We start from the raw sequence: 26,438 nt of genomic DNA, 5'->3' as shown, positions 1-26,438 counted from the left end.
TATTGCTGTCCCGAAAGAGGAAGCGTTTCGGTTGCTTTTCTCCCCAAGATGGCTGGTCGTGGGACTTGCGGTCCCGCTGTGGCTGTTAGGGCTTATCGGGATCTCTCCTCTCCGGGACAGCAAGAAAATCAGAGCGCTGGGGTGGGGAGGCTTGTCGCCCCTCCCGCTAAAGACCCGCCATCCTCGGGGGCCCGGCGGAGGCGGGTGTCCCTCCGTCCCGCCGCCGGCCGCCTGACGTGACCGCCTGGGATTTCCTGACGGCGTGGCGGGGGCCGGGGCGGCCTACGTGCCCTTCCGAGAGGGTCTTGAGAGAGTCTCCCGTTAGCCCCCGACGGTGAAGGCCGCCTCCGGGAAAGCCCCGTGGAAAGGCAGTCGGTCGGCGGGGGCCGTTAGCCCCCGGAACGGGCCGGCAGCTTCCTAGGGCTCGCCTCGCTGTCGGTCACGGTCTGGGCCGGGCCTCCCCAAGCCGAGCGCAACGCCACGCAAGCCTTCTAGGAGCGCGGAGCTGGGTCTGTGGAACATTTGCAGGGAAGTTTGTTTCTCCGCTTGTTTTTCCAGGGGTATTCGTGATGACATTGAAGAGGAAGATGACCAAGTGAGTTCCTCTGCAGTATTTCTACCTTTTATGCGTATCCCCCCAAAAGCCCGCAGCGGGGTGAGCCAGAGTCGGCGGCCTCGGGAGAGGGACCCGGCTCTGCGACCCGGCGAGGGGTCCTCCTCCCGATGCCAGAGGAGTAGAGACTTGGGGGCCGGCGGGGGGTGGTCCCCCGGCTCGTCCCCACACGCCGAAGAAGTTGCTCCGAAACAGCACTGGGCTTTTCGCTCCTCTCTATCCCCCAAGGGACTGTCTAGTTAGGGCCCACGGCCCGTCGTGGGATTTTTACAGCCGGCCGCCCGATCGGCCGGTGACTTTGGGTCCGGGTCTCTCTCGAAGGCGTCCGTCGGTGTCTCCGGCCCGGTGGGTCGGGCTCTCGTCGCCGCAGTCGTTTCTTCCCACCGGACGGGCCGGGAGGGCGGTGTGGGGGAGGGAGCTCGGGAAGAGACCCTACGCCCACCCCCTGCTCCGCCAGGCGGGTGACGATCCTGCTCCGCGGCGGCCGCCCAAGTCGGGGTTCCGTCCAGCGGCGGGACCCGACCCTCGGCCTCCGGGAAGGCGGGCCGTGGGGCCGCCCCGCCGGGCGTCCTCTCCGGCCGGGGCGCTGACCGAGCGTCTCGGCCACTCCCCTCCAGCCTTCCGGCGGTCCCCCGCCCGGCCTCCGGGATCACCTCTCCGACGGCGGGATCGCCGCCGCCGGTCCGTCCCGTCCCACCTCGTGGGCGTTGGAAGGGAGCCTTCACGTCATTTGCAGGTTTCAGGGGCGAGCAGACAGCGGTCCCCCGTCCGACGGGGGTGCGATCTTACCCCTGTGTTTTCCTGCAGGAGGCCTATTTCCGCTACATGGCCGAGAACCCGACGGCGGGTGTGGTCCCGGAGGAGGAGGAGGATAACCTGGAGTACGACAGCGACGGGAACCCCATCGCCCCTTCCAAGAAAGTCATCGACCCTCTCCCTCCCATTGACCACTCGGAGGTAGGCGTCCCCCGGGTCCGGAGCCGAGGGGCCCCGGAGCGCGGCGGCCCGGTTTCCAGCCGAATCTCGTCTCCCGAGGTTCGGGAGACTCAGAAATAAATGAATAAATGACAGGCGGGGACACGAGCGCCGTGGGGCTGGGAGGGGGCTCTCCAGAGCTCTTGGCTCAGAAGCGCCCCGTGGCCTCGGGGTTTTCGGACGGGTCGATGGAAGGGGACGGGAGAGTTGCGGCCGAGTGCCAGGCTGGCATCTAGGCGGGAAGACCCGCGTCCTTCCAGGTGCCTGTCCCGATCAGCCCAGTGTGGAAAGACCATTCCCGGCCCCTTCCCTCCAAAGTGGGGGCCTCCGTCCCCTTCTGGTTCTTCCGCTGCTCTGAAATTCCAACTTTGCCACGGCAGCCCAGACTCTGGGGATGTCGAGGGACTTCCCACGGGGCGGCGAGGCAGGAAGCCTCCGCGGACCCCGGCAGGCGGTGGGCAGAGGAAAGGGAGAGGTATTTATCGAGGCCTCACCGTGTGCGGCGCGTTGTAGTAAACCCTCGGGAAAGCCATCTCGGCGGAGTTGGTAGGTTCGTCTCTGCCCACAAGGAGCTTGTGGTCTACGGGGGGGGACAGACGTTAAAATCAATTACAGAGAGGGGAAAATAGAGATTAAGGAAATGTATCTAAGTGCTGTGGGACTTGGGGGGGAATATCAGAGTCCATCAGGGGTACACCAAGTCCAGGGGCGAACCAGAAGAGAGGATGCGTAGGGGAAATGGCGGCTGAATCAGGGAAGGTCTCTCGGAGGAGATGCGGTCATAGGGGGCTTTTGAAGGTGGGGAGGGGGGTGGTCTCTTGGATACGAAGGTGGGCAGTTTCAGGCCAGAGACAAGATGTGGGTGAGGAGTCGGCGGTGAGGTAGGTGAGATGGAGGCACAGTGAGTAAGTTGGCGTCGGAGGAGGGAAGTGTGCGGGCCGGGCTACGGGAGGGGAGCGGCGAGGTAGGGTCGGAGGGGGCCAGCCGAACGAGTGCTCTAAAGCCGAAGGTCAGGAATCTCTGTCTGACGGGGAGGTGGGTGGGCAACCCCCGGAGGTTTCGGAAGGGTGGGGAGACGGGGACCGAAGGGTTTTTCAGATCTACGCTCCCGGAGTTAGGATCGTGCTTCCGCGATGGCTCCGAAGCCTCAGTGGCGAAGTGAAACCTGGAGGGGCCCCGCGCGCGTCGTAGACTAACTCTGAGTATTTGGGCCTGCAGATTGAATATCCCCCATTCGAGAAGAATTTCTACAATGAGCACGAGGAGATAAGCGGCCTCACTCCACAGCAAGTGATAGATTTGCGGCACAAGCTCAACCTGCGGGTGAGAACCGAGCGGATTCTCCGAGGGAGGTGCCGCCCGGGGCCCGGTATCCCGCGCCCTCGGAGTGGCCCGTCCGGCGCGGATCCCGGCCCGGGGCGTTTTAATGGAGCAGACTTACGATCTTCCAGAGGGGTTCCCTGCCTCCCCTTCAAGCTAACCCCAAACGCGTGGAGTTGTTCTGTACTCTGTCGCGTAGCACCCTGTGCCTTCCCGACGGCCCCAAGGTTAACCCGTCTCCTGAGTTCCTGGGCCTACATGGGGCAGGCCGAGGCCCCTTCCGTCCCATTGCCGATGACAGCGTCCCTTCTCTTTGGTCCACGGGGGTGAGGCGAGGGTCGGGAGACCCCTGTGGACTTTCTTTTTTTTTTTTTTGAGCTGAACTCAGCCTTCCTCAGCGTTTCCAGTTGGGGCTGAAGAGGCCCCCCCCGGCCCCCCAAAAGAGGGTGTTTTTCCGGCCCGTGGTCCCTCGGGAGCCCGTCCCCTCCAAGTCCCCGCCCCGATCCCCCAAATAGCCTCTCTTTCCCACCCCGCGCTAGAAATGGAAGGTCGGCAGGTCCGCTGCCGTCAGTTGACTTTCTTGCCGGTCCCCGGACCTTGTAACGGTGGACCCCTGCCTCCCCCTCGCCCCACTTGGGCAGCTCGTCCTCTCCTTCGGTCCAGTCCGTCGTCTTTCTTGCGGGGCTGCTGGGTGCGGAGCCCTCCGGTCAGCGCTTAGGAGAGTATGGTGGAGTGAACAAGGAGCTTCCGGTCTAGCAGAAGAGGCGCACCTGCAGCCCAGAAATCCTTCTCCCCCCCCTTCCCTCTCCATCTTCCTGTTTGTCGAGAAGAGGTTTCCTCTCCCCGATACCAGCCTCCCTCTCTACCCGTCATTTAAATATCGTGTCCATCCGTAGATTCCTCCCCTTTTTCTCTCGCTCTCCCCTCCTCCTTCCTCTCTCCCTCCCTCCCTCTCTCTCTCCTTTTCCCCTCCCCATTCACCAGCAAGGAGGAAATAGGGTGTCACCAGACTGGAAGTCCCAGGAAATAGTCTCGACTTCACCGTCTTGGTCCCCTGGCTCCTGACACTTTAGGACAGGATCACGTTTGCGGTCCTGCTCATCGATGAACATGGACAGCTGTCGCTCTTTTAGCCTCCGGACCTGATTAGAGGCCAGCGGGCCCCTTCCTGGGGACCCCTGGGATGCGAGACGGGACCCGAGCGGGACCGCCCCTTAAAGGGGTTTGACAGTTTCCCCCTCTTTCGCCCCGGTCCCGTTCCCGGGATTCTTCCCCGCAGAACCCCGGGGTTTTGGGTGCCGCCGGGCGGGAGGACAGACGCGGATCGACGGTTCTTCCGGAGGGGAGGGGCCCGAGCCGGACTCGGACCGCTTGGCGGCGGCGGGCCGCCGGGGATCGCGGGCGGCTTCCCTTCCCTCGCGACGCCGCTCGCCGGTCCACGTCACCTCCTGCCCGAGCCTCCTCTTCGGTTTTAGGTGTCGGGGGCCGCCCCGCCCAGGCCAGGCAGCAGTTTTGCTCACTTCGGTTTTGACGAGCAGCTCATGCACCAGATTCGGAAATCGGAGTACACCCAGCCTACTCCTATCCAGTGCCAGGTGAGCCGGAGAGGGCCGGGGCTGGGTCCTGCGGGCCGTCTGCGGGCGGAGGGTGCCGGAAAAGGGGGCTTGGGGTCTGCCCTCCCCCTTAACTGCTTGCTGCTGTATGGCCTTGGGCGAGTCACTTCGCTTCCCCGTGCCTCAGTTACCTCATCTGTAAAGTGGGGATTGAGACCGTGAGTCTCACGTGGGGCAGACCCTGTGTCCGGCCCCGTTTGCTTGTGTCTACCCCAGTGCTTAGTACGGTGCCTGGCACGGAGCACTCAACGAATACCACAATTACTGCGTTAGAAAATCTGGTCCGAGGGGTCTTCCCTTCGAAGGATATGGGTTCCGATCCCAGCTCCGCCACTTGTCTGCTGTGTGACCTTGGTTAAGTCCCTTCTCTTCTCTAGGCCTCGGTTATCTGTAAAATGGGGGTGAAGAGTGCGAGCCCCTTGCGGGACAGGGACGTTGTCCAACCCGATTAGCTTGTGTCTACCCCAGCGCTTAGTACAGTGCCCGGCCCATAGTAAGCACTTTAATACCATTCATTTAAAAAAAAAAAAACAAACAAACCCAAAAAACAACACGATCAGACTCAGGAGTGATCGACTGCCCTCATCTCGGTCGCGGGAGGGTCGGAGGACGACCGAGGAGGACACGGCTCAGCACCCAAGGAGGCTGTCACCTAGCTGGGCGCGGGATTATGTCGCCAAGGGTGCTGGGAAAGACTGAGCCCATTTCCTCCCCTCCTAAAAGTCGTTTAATCAATCGATCAGTCGTATTTATTGAGGGCTCGGGAGAGTAGGGTACAGAGGAGTCGGCAGAGACGATACCTGCCCGCGACGAGCCTACAGTCTAGACGCCTCATTTAACTTAGCTCGAAAGCCTTCATTCAGTTCCCGGAGAGAGAGAGACACTGGTATTTGTTAAGCGCTTACTATGTGAAGAGCACTGTTCTAAGCGCTGGGGGAGATGCAGGGGAATCAGGTGGTCTCACGTGAGGCTCCCAGTCGTCATCCCCGTTTTCCAGATGAGGTCACTGAGGCACAGAGAAGTTAAGTGACTTGCCCAGAGTCACGCAGCTGACAAGGGGCAGTTCTGGATATCATAGCCCTTCTTGCCCGAGCGATGTGGGCGACCTGGGCTGGTAATAATAATAATAATGATGATGATAATAATGTCGGTATCTGTTAAGCGCTTACTCTGTGCCAAGCACTGTTCTAAGCGCTGGGGGAGATACAGGGTCATCAGGTTGTCCCACGCGAGGCCCACAGTCTTCATCCCCGTTTTCCAGATGAGGTCACTGAGGCACCGAGACGTGAAGTGACTCGCCCACGGTCACCCGGCTGACGGGCGGCTGAGCCGGGATTAGAACCCATGACCTCTGACTCCCGAGCCCGGGCTCTGTCCACTGAGCCATGCTGCTTCTCAGTAGCCACCATTGTCACCGGAAGTGTGCAGACAGTAGCATTTGAGCCCCTACAGTGTGCAGAACACTGTACTGAGCCCTTGGGAGAGAACACGGCGTCGGTAGACGCGACCCCCCGCCTTCAAGGAGTTTGCGGCCTACCGGCGGAGGAGACGGACATTAAAAGTCATTCACGAAGACTAGGAAGAAGGGAAAGGGGATGTGAATGTGAGCTGGGCCTAATGTAGCGGAGGTCGTGAGGCGTCCGGCAGACAGCCCCGGGCCTGGGGACCGGAGGACCTGGGTTCGAATCCCAGCTCTGCCGCCTGCCCGCTGCTTGGGCAAGTGACTCCACTGATCGGTGCCTCGGTTTCCTCGTCTGTTCTCCCTCCCACTTAGACTGCGAGCCCCACGTGGCGGGCGGGGGCGGCGTCCGCCCCGATCGCCTTGGGTCTACCCAGCGCTTAATACGGTGCCTGGGACGTCGTAAGTGCTTAACGTATTCCACAGTTGTTAGGCGAGGTGGAGAAGTGAATCCGAAAGCCTGGCGGAGATGTGATTTCTGAAGGAGGGGAGAGCTGAGGTCTGCCAGATGTGAAGCAGGAGGGCGTTCTCTCGGTGGGGAGACGGAGGGTGGTGTGAGGAAGAATTGGTCCTCTCCTTCCTCGCCCCGCTCGGCTGTCGGAGGGAGTTGGAGAGCTTCCTCGGGTCACTCCACCCCGGAGGCCGTGATCTTGCCGGCACAGAGCAGCGCAGGCCGGGAGGGATTGCGTGCGTGTCCGGAGTCGGTCGGGTGGGTGGGTCAGCGTGGCGCCGTCCATCTCTCAGGGCGTTCCAGTGGCCCTGAGCGGCAGAGACATGATCGGCATCGCCAAAACGGGCAGCGGGAAGACGGCGGCCTTCATCTGGCCCATGCTCATTCACATCATGGATCAGAAGGAGCTGGAGCCCGGAGACGGCCCCATCGCGGTGATCGTCTGCCCGACCCGGGAGCTCTGTCAGCAGGTCGGTCGGTCGGTCGGTCGTGGGGCGGCGCGGCTTCCTCGTCCCGGGGAGGGGGAGCCGGCCGAGATTCCCCGGCCTTCGGAGCGCGGGCTCCGCGTCGGGTAAAGAGCGGGGGCGCGGCCCCTCCCCCCCTCCCCTCCTTCACCGTAGGAGTTACCGCCTCGCTTTCTCCGACTTCGAGTGCGGAGCTTTAAGATGCTCCGTGCCTAGGCTGGGGCGGAGTACGGCGTGGGTACAGCGGAGGTGCCCGGGTAAGAGCAGGGAGGGCAGGAGGAACCGAGGCAGTCGCCGCGCCGAAGAGCCTAACCGTTTCAATCGAGGGTGTTTGTCGGGCGCTCACTAGGTGCACGGCACTCTCCTGAGCGCTCGGGAGAGTACGCTAGAACAGAATTAGCAGACACCTTCCCTGCCCGTAACCAGCGTACAGTCTAGAGCCGTTCCTATCAATCGGTCGCCCAATCGATGGTATCTGTAGAGCGCCTACCGTGCGCAGAGCACTGTCTTAAGCGTTTGGCGAAGGGCAGGACAACGGATTCGGAAGGGGCGATCCCTGCCCACAAGGAGCCTACGGGCTACGGGGAGAGGGGAAGCAGTAGAGTAGAAGAGCGTTGGCGTGAATATTGTGGGGCCGGCTCGAGTGTCAGAGAGCTCGAGGGGTGCCCGGCCGAGCGCAGAGTCGAGGCAGAGGGGAGGGCGGAGAGGGGAGATGGAGGGCTTAGCGAGGGAGGGAGGCCTCCTGGGGGAGATGGGGTTTCTGGAGGGTCTTGAGCACCGTGTGGACGTCGAGAGACGCCGACTGGTTTCCCAGTCTTCCGGGGGCTCACGGGCCTAAGAATGAGGTGAAGAGAGGTTTGGAGACAGGCAGGAGAGGAAAGAGGGAAGGACGCAGATCCAAAAGCAGCATTAGGGACGACGATTTTTTCAGAGGTTTAAAAGGTCAGTGGGCCCCTTTGCCCAGGCGCCAGCTTGCCCTCCGCCGTCGGGAGCGGCGAGGAGCCGCCATCCGGGGAGGGCCGGGCGCGCCCCGGGGACCCCACGAGCCGCTCTCGGTCCCTTGCAGATCCACGCCGAGTGCAAACGGTTCGGGAAAGCCTACAACCTGCGGTCCGTGGCGGTGTACGGCGGCGGGAGCATGTGGGAGCAAGCCAAGGCCCTGCAGGAAGGGGCCGAGATCGTCGTCTGCACCCCGGTGAGGAGCGCCGGCCGCGAGGGGAGGGCGGCTCCGCCGGGACTCTGAACTGTGTGGAGTCACGACCCCTCCCCCCTTGCCTTCGGCTTTGACAGAGGCCCAGTCAGGCATTGGTATTTACTGAGCGCTTACTGTGCGCCGAGCACGGTACTCAGCGCCTGGGAGAGAGCAGTCCAACAATAAGCAGACCCACTCCCTGCCCGCAGCGAGTTTACAGTCTACAGACGGTAGAGATGAATAAATGACAGATACGGACATAAGCGCTTCAGGGCTTGGGGGGGGGGGGGGTGAATAGAGGGAGAAAGTCGGGGGGACGCAGGAGGGAGCGGGAGAAGGGGAAAGGAGGGCTTAGTCGGGGAAGGCTTCTTGGAGGAGACGTGTCCAGTAAGGCCTCGATGGGGGGCGCCCACGTGGGGCACCGCCGGCCGGTCGGCCGGGGCTTTGGCCCCGGGGCCGCGGCGGGTCCGGAGGAGCCCGGTCCGGCCAGCGGACGAGTTCGTTTTGGGGGCAAGTGTTCTTCCCTTCTCTGCGGGGCCATTCCCAGACCCCTCTGGGAACCTTGTCCAGCATCGGGTGATAAGCCCTAGCACACGAGGATCCGAACGGAGCCCGGATTCCGAGGGCCTGCCGCTTCCGGGCTGTCGGGCTCTCAGGCAGTTGAATTCTAGAGTGTCCTGCCTCCTCCCTCCTCACTCTTGGAGAAGCAGCCTGGCTCAGTGGCAAGAGCCCGGGCTTGGGAGACACAGGTGGTGGGTTCTGATCCCGGCTCTGCCGCACGCAGAGTCAGCTCTGTGACTTTGGGCAAGTCACTTCGCTTCTCTGTGCCTCAGTTCCCTCATCTGTAAAAGGGGGATCAGGACTGTGAGCCCCACGTGGGACAACCTGAGTACCTTGTATCTACCCCAGTGCTTAGAACAGTGCTCGGCACATAGTAAGCCCTTCATTCAACAGTATTTATTGAGCGCTTACTATGCGCAGAGCGCTGTACTAATCGCTTGGAATGTACAAGTCGGATGTACAAGCCCTTAACAAATACCGTCTATCATTATTATCGTCGTCGTCGTCGTCACGCCCGGCAGTGGAAGGGTTTTTGGTCGGCCCCCCTACGGAGGGAGACAGGAGGTGAGAGGGCGCAAGCCCGATCTCCCGAGAACTTTAGCTCGGTCCTGTCAGTTCCTCAGTTGTAGCCGAGTGCCTGCCGTGCGCAGGGCGCCCGGGAGAGTCCGGTAGAAGTCCAGCGCGCTTACCCGCCCTCCAAGAGATTACAGTCTAGCTGCTTAGGAGAGGCAGCGAGTGGGTTCGTGAAAAGAGAATAGCCTCCTGGCTTCTTCGTGAGGAGACGTCAGCCCCGAGCCCCCTGAGCCGCCTAGTTACCCTGGAGCGGGGGTTCCCAGCGTTTGGAGCACATCAGGAGAGAGGCCGGTCGGGAATCCAACCGAACGTCCGTCGATGAACGTGGACGGGGGGATCACGTGGGTCCCGCCTTTACCCCCGGACCGGTCTCTCTCCGGCCTCGCCGCGTCCGCGGCCACACGACGACCCGCGGAAACTGCCGTCTCCTGGCGGAGTCGGGTCCGGCCGGTCCAGAGCCCCGCCTGGTGAGCCCGGGATCAGGCAGCCCGTGGCGGGTCCGGGCCGCGGCCCCGCCGGACCAGAAGCGACCCAGAGTGACCCGGAGACTCACTTCTAGGGGTCCGGAGTGGCCTGCCTGCGTGTTGGAAGGGCATCTGTGGCGTCTGAGCTCTCGGGCCGGCCGGGGGACGGGGCTGGGCTATCCGGCCCGAGACGGACTCTTCAGCTCTTGCGGGCTGTTTACGATAAGGGAGACCCTAGTTCCCTCCCCCCCCCAAAAAAAAGCCTGGGGTGGCTTTAAAAAAATGCCCGAGCCGCAAACGGATCTCCCCGGGGGACTCTCCGGACACCGGAGGTGATAGCTGATAGTGGAGTCGGAGCTGGCGGCTTGGACGCCCCAACCCTCTTCCCCTCCCCTTTCCCCTTCTCCCTGGGTCTCAGTGGGAAAAGGGGGATGTCTCCGGGCGTCGAGGCCCGGGCCGGCCTGGGCTCCGTGACCCGTCCCCTCCGGGGCGGTTGTCCCGGGCCCGAAGCCGGGGGGGTCCCCCGGCACGGTCGTCTCTGAAGCCGGTTTTCTCTCGCACGTGCCCCAGGGCCGGCTGATTGACCACGTGAAGAAGAAAGCCACCAATCTCCAGCGGGTCTCGTACCTGGTCTTCGATGAAGCCGATCGAATGTTCGACATGGGCTTTGGTAGGTGCCGCGTACCGGTGTCCTCCGCCCTCCCCGCGCCGTGCTCCTTTCCCGAATTTTCCCACTGCCTCTGAGATTTGTGTCAAAGGAAATCTGCCGAGGGAGGCGCTTCAGAGAAATGGGAATACAGGAGTTCTTCTAACGCGACCTGTTTAATTCCCAGCGGTGCTCAGTCCGGCGTATTTATTGAGCGCTTACTCTGTGCGGAGCACTGTACGTGGGGAGTGCAGGATAACAGACACATTCCCTGCCCACGGAGTCTCAGGGGAGGGCAGTAGATTGGTCACTGGGGGGCTGTTTTCTCCCGGACGAGCAGCCCCCTAGCGGAGCCCGGGAAGACTGAGGCAGGCCCTGCCGTTTCTCTCCCCTCTTCCTCCTCGCTCAACCCCGTCCCGGAGGGAGTTGTTGCTCCTCGCCCGGACCGCGACATCTTTCGGCTCACCGTCCTTCCCCGAGGCCGGTCGGAGGCCGGTCGTGCCCACCGTGCCGCGGTGCCCCACCCGTCCCCGGAGCGGGGGTTTCGGGAGGTGCTTTCCGGGGAGGAGCAGCGATGCCCCGGGCCCACCGGGCTTCTCTGTCCCCGAGGCTTTGCGATAAGCGCTCCCCGGCCCCCGATGGCCACGCCAGCGGAGGGGACCGTCTAACGACCCCGGCTCTTCTCCTTCTAGAGTACCAGGTGCGATCCGTGGCCAGCCACGTCCGCCCCGACCGGCAGAGTAAGTACGAAACCGCCCGTCCGGCCCGGCCTTTGCCCCGGGGTCACGGAGCTCGGTCCCCGGGGTCCGCCGCACCAGCAGGGCGCTCTAGGGTTTCCTGGGTCGCCGTGGTGGGTTCCGGGGGTCCCTAGGGTGAGTCCTTGACCGGACACCGATCCCTCCTGGTTTCGGGGTCCCGGGGGTGACGGTCCCCGCCTCCACGGCAGTCCCCTCGGCCTGGGCCGCTCCCGCCACGGAGGATGTCGGCGGGCGGTGGGGGGAGCCGCGATGGGCCCGCCGGGGCCCGCCGCCACGTCCGGGTCCAGGGAGTCCGGGTCGGCGCGTCCGGCGGGCGGGCGGAAGAACGACTGGGCGGTCCGGGCCCAGAAGCGTCGTGGAGCGTCGGGCCACTTGGGTCGGGAGGGAGGAGCGCCTTGAAATGCCTGCCTTCTCCTCCCCTCCCGTTAACGTGCTGCCCGAGTAGGACTCGATCCAAGGGGCCCGGAGAGCCTTACACCTTAAACGTGGCCGGCCGTGTGCGGCCCGGGGCCGGTCAGGGCACCCGGTCTGTAGGCTCGGGTTTGCCCGAGGTCACCGTCAATCCGGGGCCCGTCGTCCGGGCCGGGGGCGGAGGGAGCATCCGGCGGGCCCCGTTGTTGCCATTCTGAAGCTGCAGGTTGCCAGACCCCCTCCTCCCCCCGACCCGACGCGCACAGGGCCCAGCCCCTCTCCTCCCCCGACTGCGGACGGGCGGATGGCGGGTCGTGAACCGAGGGAGGGGAGGTGGGAAGCGGGCGGGACCCCCGAAGCCTTTCCCTTGTCTCCAGCTCTGTTGTTCAGTGCCACTTTCCGGAAGAAGATCGAAAAACTTGCCCGGGATATCCTGATCGACCCCATCCGAGTGGTGCAGGGCGACATCGGCGAGGTACGCGTGGCCGCATGCCCCCAAATCCACCCCCCCCCAACCCCCGGCCCCGGGTCGCCGCGGGACGGGTGTTCGGGCTCGGGAAACGGGTTGGACGATTTGCCCGTCTTATTAAGCGCCAGCTCCGTTTTCTTGTACTCTCCCGAGTGCGCAGTACAGTCCTCCACCCACAGCGCTCAATAAATACCATCGCCGGAATGGCGGTGCGGGCCGAGAAGCGTACGGCGCGCTTGGAAGGGCACGGGAGATGGAGCAGACTCTACCTATCCCGCCCTCCGAGGATTTATAGTTTTCCGTGGCCCAAGGCAGACGGTCGGCAGACTCCCAGGCCCGTGCTCCGTCCGCCACACCGGGCCGCTTCCCCCGCTGAGGGGTCGGGAAAGTTGGGGACGATCAGAAAACACGATCCCTGCCTTCGGGGACCGTAGGATAGAGTGGGGGAGTGCGAGGAGGCGGAAGAGGAAGAGAAGGAAGAAGAAACCCCTATTTCGCCGGCTCATCTGGGACGTCGGTCGCGTTCACTGAGCGCTCACCGCGTCCAGGGCACTGAAGGAAGCGCTCGGGACGTACGGTTCAGCAACAGGGAGAGCCAGTCCCTGCCCACGGCGGGCTCGCAGTCGCCTGCCCCATCTTCGCTTATAATAATTACGGTGTTCATTGAGCGCTCGCCCTGTGCCAAGCATTGTTCTAAGCGCCGGGGTGGATCCAGGGTCATCGGGTTGTCCCACGTGGGGCTCACGGTCTTCGTCCCCATTTTACAGATAAGGTAACCGAAGCACAGAGAAGTGAAGCGACTCGCCCAAGGTCACACGGCAGACAGGTGGCAGAGCCGGGATTAGAACCCGTGTCCTCTAGACTCCCGAGCCCGGGCTCCTTCCCCTGAGCCACGCTGCTTATCCAGACCGGCCTGGCATAGAGCAGTAACGCGTGGTTGGGTGGTTGGGGGTGCGAGAGAGACGGGCGGAGAGCTGGAGGTCGAGTTCCTCTCCCTTGGGGAGCCACCCGGTTGCGGGCAAGAAGTCCGACATCTCGAGCAGCGCCGCGAAAGAGAAAGGCGGCTTACCGACGGGAGGGAGGAACTGCGAGGAAAGGGGCGGAAAGCGGGACCCGCGGAATTTTTCTCGGGGCCGAAAACGGTTGCCGGAGTTGGCGCCCCACGTAGAACCCGCCGGGGAGCCCTCCCGTCGGGCCCCGAGCGGACCCGTTCCTCCGCCCGGCTCGGGAAGCCGAGGGAGGCCGCGCCCTCCCGAGAGCCGATGGGTCGGTCCGCCGGTGGCATTTACGGAGCGCTTACCGTGGGCGGGGCACCGTCCCGAGCGCCAGGGAGGGTGCGACGGAAGGCCCGTCCCCCGCCCGCCGGGAACCTTCCAGGCTAGCCGGCGGGAGGCGCGTCTCGGGCCTCGGCCCCGATTCTCGGGGGCGGGGAGTCCCCGTGAGGCCGACGGGCCGGCCGTCGAGAGGCAGCACGGCGTGGCGGGTAGGGCACGGGCCTGTGAGTCAGGAAGTGAGCCTCCGGCGCGGAGGACCGTGGCGGCAGCTGACCGCTTCCCGCAGGCCAACGAAGACGTCACCCAGATCGTGGAGATTCTCCACTCGGGCCCCAGCAAGTGGAACTGGCTGACCCGCCGGCTGGTGGAGTTCACGTCCTCGGGCAGCGTCCTCCTGTTCGTGACCAAGAAGGCCAACGCCGACGAGCTGGCCAACAACCTGCGGCAGGAGGGCCACAGCCTGGGCCTGCTCCACGGCGACATGGACCAGAGCGAGCGGAACAGGGTCATCTCGGACTTCAAGAAGAAGGGCATCCCGGTCCTGGTGGCCACCGACGTGGCAGGTGAGGAGAGGCCGGCCCTCCCGGGCGCGGGGCGCGAGGGGGCCCGGGGGACCGGCCGAGGGCCGGGCACCGGGGGCCGGCGCGGGGCGGGTCCCGAGCGCGGGGGGGGGGGGGGGGGGGGCGGCCGGGGGCGGGGACCGAGGGGTCTCGAGCGAGTCCCCTCGGCCGTTTCAGCCCGGGGGCTGGACATCCCCTCCATCAAGACGGTCATCAACTACGACGTGGCCAGGGACATCGACACCCACACGCACAGGATCGGCCGGACGGGCCGAGCGGGCGAGAAGGGGGTGGCCTACACGCTGCTGACCCCCAAGGACAGCAACTTCGCCGGCGACCTCGTCAGGAACATGGAGGGGGCCAACCAGCACGTGTCCAAGGAGCTCCTCGATCTGGCCATGCAGGTGGGGCGCCGGGGCGACGCCGGCCCGGAGGGGCTCCCCGACAAAGCCCGGGGGCCGGCGGGGGCCGCCTCCGGCGGGGGCCGCCTCCGGCGGGTCCGAGCGAGAGGTCTCGTGTCCCGTGCAGAACGCCTGGTTCCGGAAATCCCGCTTCAAAGGAGGGAAGGGCAAGAAGCTGAACATCGGCGGAGGGGGCCTGGGCTACCGGGAGCGGCCGGGCCTGGGCTCGGAGAACGCGGTGAGTCCGGGAGCCGCGCCGGGCCGCCCGGAGGGGACCGGCGACCGCCCCCCCCCACCCCCCACCCCGGCCGGGCCCCGCGTCATCCGTCCTCGCTCCCGTTGGCCCCGGCCCGAGGCCGGATCTTACGCGGCCGGCGACCGTAGACGGGCCGCGCGCGTCGTCGTCCCCGCCCCCGGTCCGAGGCGGCGGGAACGGGCCGGGGGGGGGGGGGGCGGGGAGCCGCGGGCCGGGGCCGCCCGAGGCCCTTCCCGGCCCGAGAGGGGTCGGGGAGGGCCCGCAGAGCGGAGAGCGCCCGGAAGAGCAGCGGGGAGAGAGCGCGCGTGGTCTCCGCCCCGGGGGACCGGCGGAGGAGCCGGGGGAGACGCGAGAACCGATTAATAAGAGGCGGCGGCGGTTACCCGAGCCCCTGCGGCGGGCAGGGCCTTGTAGCGGATGCCCGGGAGAGCGCCCGAGGCGGGAGACCGGGCCCCCCCGCCCCGCGCGGGCCGGCCCTCAGCCTCGTCGCTCCGCCCCTCTCCCCGCAGGACCGTGGGAACAGCAACGTCATGAGCAACTACGAGGCCTACAAGCCGGCCGCGGGGGCCATGGGAGACAGGCTGACCGCCATGAAGGCGGCCTTTCAGGTCCGGGCGCGCGGCCGGACCCGTCGGGGCCGGGGATCCGAACGGGAGGCGTCGGGCGGCCCCGGCGGCCCACGCGGGGAGGGGCGGGGTGAGCGAGGAGCCTCGGGGGCGGGGCCGTCCGAGGGTCCGCCCGCGCGCGGAGCGCCGGGAGAAGCCCCTCCGGCGATACCCGCCGAGACCCCCGGAGAACGCTCTGAGGGGCGGAGAGCGGACGGAGGAGCGGGAGGCGGGCGAGGAGAGAGGCGCCCCCCCCCCCCCACCCCCCGTCCGGCCTCTGACGGCTCGGCTCTTCTCTCCCACCCCACCCCACCCCGCCCCCCCCCGACAGTCGCAGTACAAGAGCCACTTCGTGGCCGCCAGTCTAAACAACCAGAAGGCCGGGAGCTCCGCCGCCGGGGCCAGCGGCTGGAAGAGCGCGGGGAGCCTCAACTCGGTCCCCGCCAACTCCTCCTCGTCCTCGTCGTCCTCCTCCTCCTCCTCGCAGCCGGCCCACCCGGGCCCCGACGGCCCCCCTCCCCCTCCCCCGGCCCCCAGGGGCATCCCGGGCTTCGCCAGCGCCGGGACCTTGAGCGGCGTGCCCGCGGCCCACCCCGGGCCCGGCGCCCAGGACCCCGACCGCGCGGCCCCCGCGACGGGCGGCGCCAGGGAGCGCCACGGCGAGGCCCGGGGCGGCGGGCGGCACGGCCACGGCGACGGCGGCGCCCGCCACGGCGACGGCCCGCGGCACGGGGAGGGCGGGGGCGGCGGCCGCCACGGCGGGGACGGCCGCCGGCACGGGGACGACCGCCGCCCGGGCGGCGGGGCCGGCGGGAGGCACGGCGAGGGCCGCGACGGCAGGAACGGGGACGACGGGAGGGACGGCTGCGGCCGCCCCGGCAAGGGGGACGGCGGGCCGGAGGCCGAGACGGAACCCGGGGCGGACGACGGACCCGACGGCAAGACGGACGGGTCGGACGGCTTTGCCGTCCCCGAGCCGCCCAGGCGCAAGAAGAGCCGGTGGGACAGTTAAGGGCGTGAGCGTGTCTGTCTGTCTGCGTGTATGTGTGCGAGCGTGCCAGAGCGGGGAACCGGGCGTGTGCGTGTCCGACCCGACCCTCCCCCCCGCCCCCCGTTTTGTTTCTTTATTTCATTTTAGGATTTCTTGCTGACCTGGGGGTCCCCCCTCCCCACCCCACCCCACCCCCCCGGTGGGCAAGCCAGGCTGGCGGGGGTGGGAAGCCCCGCCCGAGAGAGAGAGAGAGAGAGAGAGAGAGAATCCCCGGAGCGTCCCCGGGGCGACCGCTTTGACCTCGGTTCCGTTTTCAGCCTGACTCCCTCGGGGGTCCCCCCCGCCTCCCACCCGGCCGGGGGCCGGAGCCGCGGCCCGGCGGGCTTCCGGACGGCCCCGACCCCTCCCCGCCGTGCTCGGCCTCCGGTTCCCCGCCCGGGGCGGGGGGGCGTCGGGGAGGGAGAGTCACCCCGCCTTCCGCGGCGCCCCCCGCCCCCGAGGTTCCTAAATTAAACAATAAACCTCAGCTCTTTTTTAAACTCGTCTCTCCGCTTTTCATTTGTGTCTTTCAAAAAGCCGGGCGGGGAGGGGAGGGAGAGGGCCCCGGGCCTCCGGCGGCCTCTCACTTCTTCCGTTTCTTCCGCTGGTCCTGGCGCCGCTGGGCCCGCAGGTCCTTCTTCATCCGCGTGTCCACCACCTTGAAGTGCCCCTTGACGCCGGCGGGCCTCCGCACCTTGCGGCCCCCGCCTCCCTTCTTGGCCACCACGTAGGTGACCTGGCGTCTCTCCTTGCCCAGGCCGGCCTTCTTGTAGAGGCTGGGGAGGCGGACGGCGGTCCGGGTCAGGGTCGGGGGGACCCCCGCCTCGGCCTCCCCCCCCCCCCCCCCCCGGCCCGCGGGCCCCCGGCCCGTACCTGCGGAGCTGGGCCGCCTTCTCTCGGTCGGACACGTCCACGGCCCCCACCACGGCCTCGGCCTTCTTCCTGGTCTGCTCCTGCTTCTTCAACATCTGTTGCGGGGGACGGACGGGGGGGGGGGAGAGGGGTCAGGGCCGGGGCCGGGTTCGGGGGGGACCCGGCGGGGCGGGGGGGGGGGGGGGCCCTACTCACCCGGCGCTTCTTGCGGGCCTTGGCCTCGGCCACCTTGCGGATGGGCCGGGCGTCGATCTCCCGCCAGCGGGCCCGGTAACGCTCCACCTCCTGCCGGTCCAGGGGCAGCAGGCGCGCGCGGTGCTGCCGCTCGTCCTCCACGAACCACGGCGGCAGCTCCTCCGCCTCCTCGCCGAACGTGTACCTGCCGGGGGGAGGGCGGCGGGTAGGCGGGAGGCCGGCCGCGGCGCCCCCTCCCCCCCCGCCCCCGCCGCCCGGGCCCTCCCGTACCTGCAGAAGGAGTCGTCCACCAGGTCGCGGCGGGCGCGGCGGGAGGTGGCGACGACGGCCCCCAGCGCCAGGCCCTCGGCGTCCAGGACCCGCCGTCTCCCTGGAGCCGGAGAGGAGACGTCTGGGCCTCGGCCTCCCCGCCCCCGGGGCCCCGGCCGTCCCGGCCCCTCCCCGCCCCCTCACCCGGGTCCTCGACGGGCACCACCTCGAATCCGTCATCCGCCTCCCGCCGGCCGCGTTCCTGGGCCCGCTGCCGCGGTGCCTCCCTGAGGTGAAGATGATAACGACCGTGTCCGTCCAGCGCTCCCCGCGGGCCGGGCGCCGTTCTGAGCGCCGGGGCGGACGGGAGGTGACGAGGCTGTCCCGAGCGGGGCTCACGGTCTCCGTCCCCACGTTGCGGGCGAGGGAACCGAGGCGCGGAGAAGCCGCGTCAAGTCGGGATCACGCGACGGACAGGCGGCGGAGCCGGGATCGGAACCCGTGACCTCTGACTCCCGCGCCCGGGCCCTCTCCGCCGTCGTGCCAGACGGGGCCGAGGGGGCTCCACCCCGGCCCCGCCCCACCGGAGGGCGGCCCCGGGGCCGGGGGGCCCCCGTGTTCCCGCCGCTCACCTCTCCTCCTCGCTGCTGCTGCTGCCGTCGCCGTCGCTCTCCGAGCCGCCGGCCTCCGCCGCTGCCTCGGCGGCCCCCGGGGGGCCGGTCTGGCCTCCGGGCGCCGGGGGGCCCGGGTCCCCGCCTCCCCCCGGCCCGGGCCCGCCCTCGGGGGGCTCCCGCGGGTCCCTCCCGGACCTGCGGCTCCCTCTGGCGGCAGGCCGGGGGGCCCGACTCGCCCAGAGCAGCATCTGGCTCTGCTGGACCTCCAGCTCCTCGTCCGCGTCGTCCTCGATCCCCGCGAAGGCGCCCTGGGGGGGCAGCGATGGACGGGATGGGAGTTGGCGTGGGGGGCTGGGTGCCTGCGGGTCCGCTCTCCGCCCGGCCGGAGCCACCCCCGGACCCCCGCCCTCACCTTGGAAAACCACAGGCTGGTCTGCTGCTCCTGCAGGGTGGCCTTGTCCGTCAAGGGCACCAGCAGGGGGTTCTCCTCCTCCTCCTCCTCCTCCTCTTCCTCCTCCTCCTCCTCCCTGCCCCGCTTCTTGCTGCCCGGCTGCTTCGCCCTGCAACCCGAGAGCAGCTGTCCGAGCCGCCCCGGGCCCGCCCCCTCTCCCCCCCCCGACCCGGACAGCTTGGCCGAGGAGCCCCCGCGCTCAGTCTATCCATCGAATCGTCGCTGCCGCTGGCCGGGGGCCCGCCGGGTGCAGAGCCGTCGGTCCTCGGTGGGGCCCGCGCGGCGGGTAGAGGGCCGTAGGCCCGGGACAGCCTGTGCCCGGCTCAGTGGGACGGGCGTGAAATGAGATAGATGGGAGGCAGGAGAACGCGATGGGGGGGGGGGGGGGTGCGTAACCCTCCGGGGCAGTTCAAGGGCTATGTATGGGGGTGGGGAGATGAGAGATGAAGGGAGCCAGCCCCACCTCTGACCCACGTCCCCCCACCCCCGGGCTCGACCGACGTCGACCCCCGCCGCCCCCAACGTCCCGCCGCCCACGCCGGGCTCGGGCAGGCCCTCCCTCCCTCCCCCCGCCCCTCCGTCGGCCGACCTCCCGTCCTCACCGCCGGCGGGGCCTCCGGGCTTCGGGCCGCTCCTCCGGATCCGGGTCGCCGTCCGAGGACCGGTCGTCGTCGGCGTCCTCCCCCTCCGCGTCCGACAGGTACACGTCCCCGTCCGGGGCCTCGGCCAGCAAGGCGTCGGCCGCCCCCATGTCACCTCGGACCACTTCCCGCAGCAGCTGCGGACGGGGGAGGGGAGGGGGGAGCTCGGCGGGGGCCGCGCCGCCCCGGGGCCCCGCGCCGCCCCGGGGCCCCGCCCCCGAGCCCCGCGGGCCCCTCTCCCCGTACCCGCTGGCCGCGCACGGCGGTAAGGGAGAACAGAGAGGAGTCGCCGCCGTCGGCGATGGAGACGCCGGGCAGGTCCATCTTCAGCTCCACGCGCTCCCGCTGTTTGCGCTGCTCCCGCAGAAGCTTCCTCTTCTTCCTGGAGGGTCGCGGGGGACGACCAAGAGGAGGAGGGCCCCGGGGGGCCGGGGGGAGGGAGCGCTCAGCACCCCTGGATGACCGCTCCTCTGGGTCCCCCCGGCCCCTCCGGGGCTCCCCGGGCACCTTTTCAGCTCGGCCGCCTCCTGGGCCTTCATTTCCGCCAGGCTCCGGTGCAGCTCCTCTTCCTCCTCCTCCTCCTCCTCCTCCCTCCTCTCGGCCCCCAGCCGCGCCGGGGTGGCGGTTGCGGCCTTCCGGTCCGGCTCCTCGTCTTCTGCGTCCTCCTCCCCGGAGCTCAGGCTGGGGCGGGTGGAAGAGGGCGTCGGGGGAAGCCCCGGGGACCGCTCTGCGCCGTCCGCCGTGCGCCGTCCGCCGCTTAGACCCGCCCCCGTCCGGCCTCACCTGATGGCCAGTGCCTTCGCCTGCTCTTTGAGCTTCTTGGCCACGAAGCGTCGCAGCTTCGTCCTCCAGTGGAGCAGGGACCTGAGCGGGGAACGTGTCCGTTCTACCGTACTCTCCCAGGTGCCCGGGACAGCGCTCCGCCCGCGGCGAGTGCTCAGTAAATACGGCCGACCGACCTCTCGCCCCGCCCCCCCCCCCCCCACCTTAGCTCCTTGCGGCCCAGCACGCGGATGTCACGGCCGCTTTCGCGCACGTCTTCGCTCGTCGCCGGGTGGCTCTCCAGCTCGGGGTCGTCCAGGGTGATCTGCCCGGAGGAGGGGTGTCGGGCAGCGGCTCGGGGTCGGGGGGGCGGCGGGGGGCGGCCGCCCCATCTCCCGTCCCACCCTATCCCCGGATGGGGGGGGGGGGCCCCCGGGGGCCGGCCTCCTCCCGCCCGCCCTCGCTCACCTCGCTGGCCTTGGAGAGGAAGTCGACGGGGTTGGGCGCCCGGAGGGAAGTCGGTGAGTGAGAAGCGGGTGGTAGAGGGTCAGGTCCCCCCTCGGCGTAGCCTTCGGCCTGGCGGCGCGGACGGCGGGATACGACCGGTCACGGAACGGGATGCGCCCGAGAACCCGGTCGGGGCGGGGGCGGAGGGGGAGAAACGGTCGGGGCCACGGGGTCTCGGGTTCCCCCCGGGCCGCCCTCTCCGGGGCCGCCGGGGAGGGGGGAGGGAGCGCCGCCAGCGAGCGAGACGGCCAACCGCGTGGAAGGCCCGGGAAGCCCGCCGGTCCCGCCCGCCCCGTCGGCGGCCCGGGGACGCCGGCCCGGGCGGACCGCCGGTCGGCTGCGGGTCGGCCTAAACCCGGCGGAGGGCGGAGGCCCGGAGGCGGCACGGGGAGAGGGGACCGCCCTCTCCCGCCTCCACCGCCCCGACGCTCCCCCGCACCCTTTGGCTTCTTCTTGGTCACCAGCTCCGTCACCGTCTTGGCCTGAGCCTCCACTTCTTTGAAGGCGTACTTGGGGTCAAAGAACTTGCCGTCGATCTTGTCGGGGGCCAGGTAACCTAGGGGCAAAGCGGGTTGGACGCGGGGGGGACCGCGGGGCTCTGGAGGCGAGGTACGGCCCGCGGGCCCGCCCCCCTCCGCGGGCCGGCCCGGCCCCGGCACGCACCCTGGCACACGACGAAGATCTCGGCCGACTCGTTCCGCGAGGCCTGGGGCTTGGTGCTCTGGACGCGGCGGAAGAGCTGCTGGAACAGCCAGAGCAGGGGCGCGTAGTCGCGCGAGCGGAACACCTTGCTGATGAACCAGCCGCCGCGGGCCAGGAAGTCGCAGGCCAGGCGGAGCGCCTGCAGGGTCAGGTGGGCTGCGGGGGAAGAGATGGCCGCGGGCGTTGGGGGTGGGCCCGGGGGAGGTGGGGGACCCCGCGGACCGGCCCGCCGCACCCGCCCCGGCCGGCACCTTGGGAGTAGGCGTCGTGGTCCCAGCTGGACCCCACGTTGGGGGCTCCGTCGTGGAGGACCACGTCCACTTTCCACGTCTGCAGCTCCTTCCGCAGCGCCTGGGGGGAAGGAGGACGTCCCCTCGTCGCCTCTCCCAGCGACGCGGGGGGGCGACCCGCGCGAGCCCGCGGTGCCGGGGCGAGGAGCCTCTCCCGTACCCCGCAACTCCCGCCCTCCTCTCCGGGGGAGCGGGGAGGACGGAGGCCGTCGGCGGGGGGCGGAGGGAAGCGGGGCCCCGCCCCGGCCCGGGGTCTGGAGGAAATACCTGGCGGCAACGCTCGCTGGTGATGTCTTCCTGCAGGGTCACCACGTTGGGAAGCGGCTTGATGGGGACCAGGTCCACTCCTGGAGAAAGCGCAGTCTCGACCTGCCCGAGACCCTCCCCGGCCGCCCTCCCTCGGCCACCCCAAGGGCGCCGGCGTCGGGGTCCGACCTGATTTCCTTATATCCAGCGCTCGCTGCGGTGTCTGGCACGCGCTAAGCGCTTTAATGCCAGGGACGCAGCCTGGCCTAGCGGATAGGGCACAGGACCGGGGGTCAGTAGGACCTGGATTCTAACCCCGCTCTACCAGCTGTCTGCCGGGTGACCTCGGGCGAGACGCTTCACTTCTCTGGGCCTCTGTTCCCTCGTCCGTTAAATGGGGATGAAGACGGAGAGCCCCGTGTCCGACCCGATTAGCTTGCATCTATCCTAGCGCTCAGTGCCGTCCCCGACCGCGTAGTAAGGATTTAACAAATACCATAAAAAACAAAACCAAGCTACCTCTTCCAGGAAGCCTTCCCTGACTAGCACCTCACCTCCCCACCCAATCTCCTGCATCGCCCGTTGGCTTGGTTTGTTCCCCTTAGGCACTCTGATACGCAGCTCAGCCCCCTCAGCCCTTATGTCCGCATCCTTACCTTCTGATGCTTCCCCTGTCCGAAATCTAATCTAACGTCTAGTCCGTAAACACACTGCGGGAGGGGGGAGCGTGTTTGCTGACTCCGCTGTACTGTCCTCTCCCAACCACTGAAAAAGGTGTTCTGGGCATAGTGAGCGCTCGACAAAAACCATTCATCGATCGATTGACTGTCTGTCTGTCTGTTCCCCGCACCGAGATTGAAGCTCCGGCATGGCCCAAGTGGAAAGAACACGGGCCTGGGAGTCAGAGGACCTGGGTTCCAACCCCAGCTCCGCCACTCATTTGCTCTACGACCTGGAGCGAGTCGCTTCACTTCTCTGTGCCTCCGTTACCGCAACTGTAAAATGGGGTCTCAACACCCGCTCTCTTTCCAGCTTGGATCGCGAGCCCGGGGTGGGACAGAGCCTGACCTGACGATGGTCCTGTAGCTTCGCCAGCGCTTGATACGTAGTAGGCGCTTCATACAATTATTATTATTATTACCAGGAAGCACGTCGACCAACGCTACTGCGCTCTCCCAGGTGTTCAGTACACTGCTCTGCACACAATAGGCACTCCATAAATACCCCTGATTGAAGAGTTGCGCCCCCGGCTTCCCCGCTCTATGCACCTCCTCACATCCGCCAAGCTCTCTTCCCCTCTTCCAAGCCCTACTGAGAGCTCACCTCCTCCAGGAAGCCTTCCCAGACTGAGCCCTCCCTTTCCCTCTGCTCCTCCTCCTCCCTTCTCCATTCCCCTTCCCCACAGCACTGTGCATATTTAATAATGTTGGTATTTGCTAAGCGCTTACTACGTGCAGAGCACTGTTCTAAGCGCTGGGGGAGATACAAGGTCATCAGGTTGTCGCACGTGAGGCTCACGGACTTCACCCCCACTTTACAGATGAGGTCACTGAGGTACAGAGAATAATAACGTTGGTATTTGTTAAGCGCTTACTATGTGCAGAGCACTGTTCTAAGCGCTGGGGGAGATACAAGGTCATCAGGCTGTCGCACGTGAGGCTCACGGACTTCACCCCCACTTTACAGATGAGGTCACTGAGGTACAGAGAATAATAACGTTGGTATTTATTAAGCGCTTACTATGTGCAGAGCACTGTTCTAAGCGCTGGGGGAGACACAAGGTCATCAGGTTGTCTCACGTGAGGCTCTCGGACTTAATCCCCATTTTACAGATGAGGTAACAGAGGCCCAGAGAAGTGAAGTGACTTGCCCACAGTCACCCAGCTGACAGGTGGCGGAGCCGGGATTAGAACCCACGACCTCTGACTCCTAAGCCCGGGCTCTTTCCACTGAGCCACGCTGCTTCTCTATATTTGTATAAGTTATTAGTCTATTTACTTTGTTAACGACGTATACGCGTATGCGATTCTATTTATCTCGATGACATTTACGCCTGTCTCGTTTCGTTATCCGTCTCCCCCGTTTAGACCGTGAGCCCGTCGGCGGGCAGGGACGGTCTCTCTCTGTTGCCGACTTGTCTCTCCCGAGCGCTCGGTTGGGGGCTCTGCGCGTAGTCAGCGCTCAATAAATAGGATCGAATGAATCTCCTGTCCCCTCCCCACCCCGAGCTTCGCTGGTCGTAGCCCCATCCTTCCCTCCCCGGCTACTCACCGACTACCAGGCTGGACACCGGCATGAACTTGGAAGCCACCTGCAGCCTGAGGGGAGCGAAGACGTTGGATGGGCCCCGACCCGACCCGCCCCGCTCGCCCCGACCCACCCAGCCGTCGGGCCCCGGGGGGCAAAGGGGGACGGGGCGGGCCGTGGGGCCGACACGTACCATCCCCCCGGCGCGGCGCACAGGTCCAGCAGGGCCCGGGATTTCTGCAGGAACTGGAAGCGGCGGTTGAGCTGGATCAGCTTGAAGGCCGAGCGGGAACGGTAACCTGGGGGAACGGCAGGAGGACGTCAGCGGGGCCGGCGGCACGGTGGCGATGTCGGGGACACGGGGGCGTAAGGGGGTGTGTTTGTGTTGGGAGGCGGCCCAGAGGGGTGTGTGTATCGTGGGGGGGCTCACGGAGGGCACGCGTGCCCTGGGGAACACTTGGAGGATCTCGGCTAGACTACCGTGTCAGCCTTCTCTCTGACCTCCCTTCCTCCTCTCTCGCCCCGCTCCGGTCTATTCTTCACTCCGCTGCCCGGCTCATCTTCCCGCGGAAACGATCTGGGCCTGTCACTCCCCTTCTTAAACAACTCCAGTGGTTGCCTATCGACCTCCGCTCCGAACAAAAACTCCTCACTCTAGGCTTCGAGGCTCTCCATCCCTCGCCCCTTCCTACCTCTCCTCCCTTCTCTCTTTCTACCGCCCACCCCGCACGCTCCGCTCCTCTGCCGCCCGCCTCCTCACCGTCCCTCGGTCTCGCCCGTCCCGCCGTCGACCCCCGGGTCACGTCCTCCCCCGGTCCCGGAACGCCCTCCCTCCTCACCTCCGCCAAACTGATTCTCTTTCCCTCTTCGAAACCCTACTTAAAAATCACCTCCTCCAAGAGGCGTTCCCAGACCGAGCTCCTCTTCCCCCTCTACTCCCTCCGCCATCCCCCCTTTACCTCTCCGCAGCTAAAGCCTCATTTTCCCCTTTTCCCTCCGCTCCTCCACCTCTCCCTTCCCATCCCCACGGCACCGTACCCGTCCGCTCGACCGTATATATTTTCGTCACCCTATTTATTCTGTCAATGAATTGTACATCGCCTCGATTCTATTTAGTCGCCATCGGTTTTTACGAGATGTTCTTCCCCTCGACGCTGTTTAGTGCCATCGTTCTCGTCTGTCCGTCTCCCCCGATTAGACCGTAAGCCCGTCAAACGGCAGGGACCGTCTCTATCTGTTGCCGACTTGTTCATCCCAAGCGCTTAGTACAGTGCTCTGCACATAGTAAGCGCTCAATAAATATTATTGAATGAATGAATATGTGTTAACAATAATTGTATTTAAGCGCGAGGATAATAATAATGATGTTGGTATTTAAGTGCCCGCTATGTGCCGAGCACTGTTCTAAGCGCTGGGATAGACACAGGGGAATCGGGTTGTCCCACGTGGAGCTCACAGTCTTAATCCCCATTTTACAGATTCCCCCGATTAGACCGTGAGTCCGTCGAACGGCAGGGACCGTCTCTATCTGCTGCCGACTTGTTCGTTCCAAGCGCTCAGTCCAGTGCTCTGCACATAGTCAGCGCTCAATAAATACTATTGAATGAATGAATGAAAGGTAGCCGAGGCACCGAGAAGTTCAGGGACTTGCCTACGTGTTAATAATAGTTGGGGTATTTGTGAAGCGCTTACTCTGTGCCAAGCACTATTCTTAGCGCTGGGGTAGATCCAAAGTCATCAGGTTGTCCCCGTCTTACTCCCCGTTTTACAGATGAGATCGCTGAGGCCCGGAGAAGCGAAACGACTTGCCCAGGGTCACCCGGCAGAGCCGGGATTAGAACCCAGGTCCTCTGACTCCCAGGCCTGGGCTCCTTCCATTAGGCCACACCGCTTCCCTCAAGGAGCCTGCTGGTGTTGGTGGGGGCTACGGCCCAGGTGGACACCAAGGAGGGGTGGGGTATTGCAGAGAAGCAGCGTGACTTAGTGGCAAGAGCCTGGGAGTCGGAAGTCGTGAGTTCTAATCCCGCCCCTGCCACTTTCATTCAATCGTATTTATTCATTCATTCAATAGTATTTATCGAGCGCTTACTAGGTGCAGAGCACTGGACTAAGCGCTTGCAATGGACAAATCGGTAACAGATAGAGACGGTCCCTGCCCTCTGACGGGCTCATAGTCTAATCCCCGACTCTGCCCCTTGTCAGCTGTGTGACTGGGGGCAAGTCACTTCACTTCTCTGGGCCTCAGTTCCCTCACCTGGACAATGGGGATGAAGACTGGGAGCCTCACGTGGGCCCACCTGATGCCCCTGTCTCTCCCCCCAGCGCTTCCAACAGTGCTCTGCCCACAGGAAGCGCTTAACAAATACCAACATGATGATAATTATAGTCATTTGGTGGGTAGGGAGGAGGACGAGGGCTCACCGGTCTCCTTGGCCAGGTGGTAGAACTTGTCCCGGCGGCTCTTCCCTACTTTGCCCTTCTTGCCCATGGCGGCGGGGCCTCGGGGCTGCAGGCCGCGGGGCGCGCGCGCTCCCCTACCCGTCGACGGCGGCGCGCGCTCCCCCGC

The 26,438-nt window shown here is 66.2% G+C and overlaps 2 protein-coding genes across 2 annotated transcripts in view; one reads left to right on the top strand and one right to left on the bottom strand.

Moving 5' to 3' along the window:
• The window catches only part of DDX42 (DEAD-box helicase 42), a 29,555-nt gene extending 13,478 nt beyond the window's left edge, over positions 1–16,077 (top strand). The window contains exons 5-18 of the mRNA XM_029076121.2: positions 559–595; positions 1,421–1,570; positions 2,807–2,911; positions 4,384–4,503; positions 6,725–6,901; positions 7,962–8,090; positions 10,256–10,355; positions 11,024–11,071; positions 11,878–11,975; positions 13,530–13,806; positions 13,981–14,207; positions 14,332–14,442; positions 14,970–15,068; positions 15,397–16,077. Coding sequence (XP_028931954.1) covers positions 559–595; positions 1,421–1,570; positions 2,807–2,911; positions 4,384–4,503; positions 6,725–6,901; positions 7,962–8,090; positions 10,256–10,355; positions 11,024–11,071; positions 11,878–11,975; positions 13,530–13,806; positions 13,981–14,207; positions 14,332–14,442; positions 14,970–15,068; positions 15,397–16,077 — 2,359 coding nt within the window. The remainder of the gene's footprint in view (positions 1–558; positions 596–1,420; positions 1,571–2,806; positions 2,912–4,383; positions 4,504–6,724; positions 6,902–7,961; positions 8,091–10,255; positions 10,356–11,023; positions 11,072–11,877; positions 11,976–13,529; positions 13,807–13,980; positions 14,208–14,331; positions 14,443–14,969; positions 15,069–15,396) is intronic.
• A 507-nt stretch (positions 16,078–16,584) lies between these two features.
• FTSJ3 (FtsJ RNA 2'-O-methyltransferase 3) lies at positions 16,585–26,435 on the bottom strand. Its single transcript, XM_029075752.2, has 20 exons — positions 26,294–26,435; positions 24,066–24,171; positions 23,897–23,943; positions 21,647–21,726; positions 21,341–21,440; positions 21,051–21,245; positions 20,827–20,943; positions 20,349–20,455; positions 20,105–20,205; positions 19,902–19,982; positions 19,626–19,799; positions 19,365–19,500; positions 19,080–19,255; positions 18,439–18,586; positions 18,045–18,334; positions 17,617–17,699; positions 17,434–17,533; positions 17,164–17,347; positions 16,969–17,063; positions 16,585–16,871 (listed from the first exon to the last, which is right to left on the bottom strand). The coding sequence occupies exons 1-20, from the start codon at positions 26,358–26,360 to the stop codon at positions 16,679–16,681; spliced, it is 2,580 nt and encodes an 859-aa protein (XP_028931585.1). The 5' UTR covers positions 26,361–26,435; the 3' UTR covers positions 16,585–16,678.
• Between the last annotated feature and the right edge of the window lie 3 nt (positions 26,436–26,438).

Source organism: Ornithorhynchus anatinus, chromosome 11 (genome assembly GCF_004115215.2).
Source record: "Ornithorhynchus anatinus isolate Pmale09 chromosome 11, mOrnAna1.pri.v4, whole genome shotgun sequence".
Taxonomy (NCBI): Eukaryota; Metazoa; Chordata; class Mammalia; order Monotremata; family Ornithorhynchidae; genus Ornithorhynchus; species Ornithorhynchus anatinus.
This window is presented reverse-complemented; position numbering and strand designations above follow the sequence as displayed.

What these genes read in the sequence shown, in the direction of transcription:
- FTSJ3 (XM_029075752.2), bottom strand. Translation starts at nt 26,360, where the DNA reads ATGGGCAAGAAGGGCAAAGTAGGGAAGAGCCGCCGGGACAAGTTCTAC. An exon ending in CCAGCGAGCGTTGCCGCCAG is followed by an intron (nt 21,441 to 21,646) that starts GTATTTCCTCCA and finishes CCTTCCCCCCAG; the next exon opens with GCGCTGCGGAAGGAGCTGCA. An exon ending in CTGGGCCGCAAGGAGCTAAG is followed by an intron (nt 19,983 to 20,104) that starts GTGGGGGGGGGG and finishes TTCCCCGCTCAG; the next exon opens with GTCCCTGCTCCACTGGAGGA.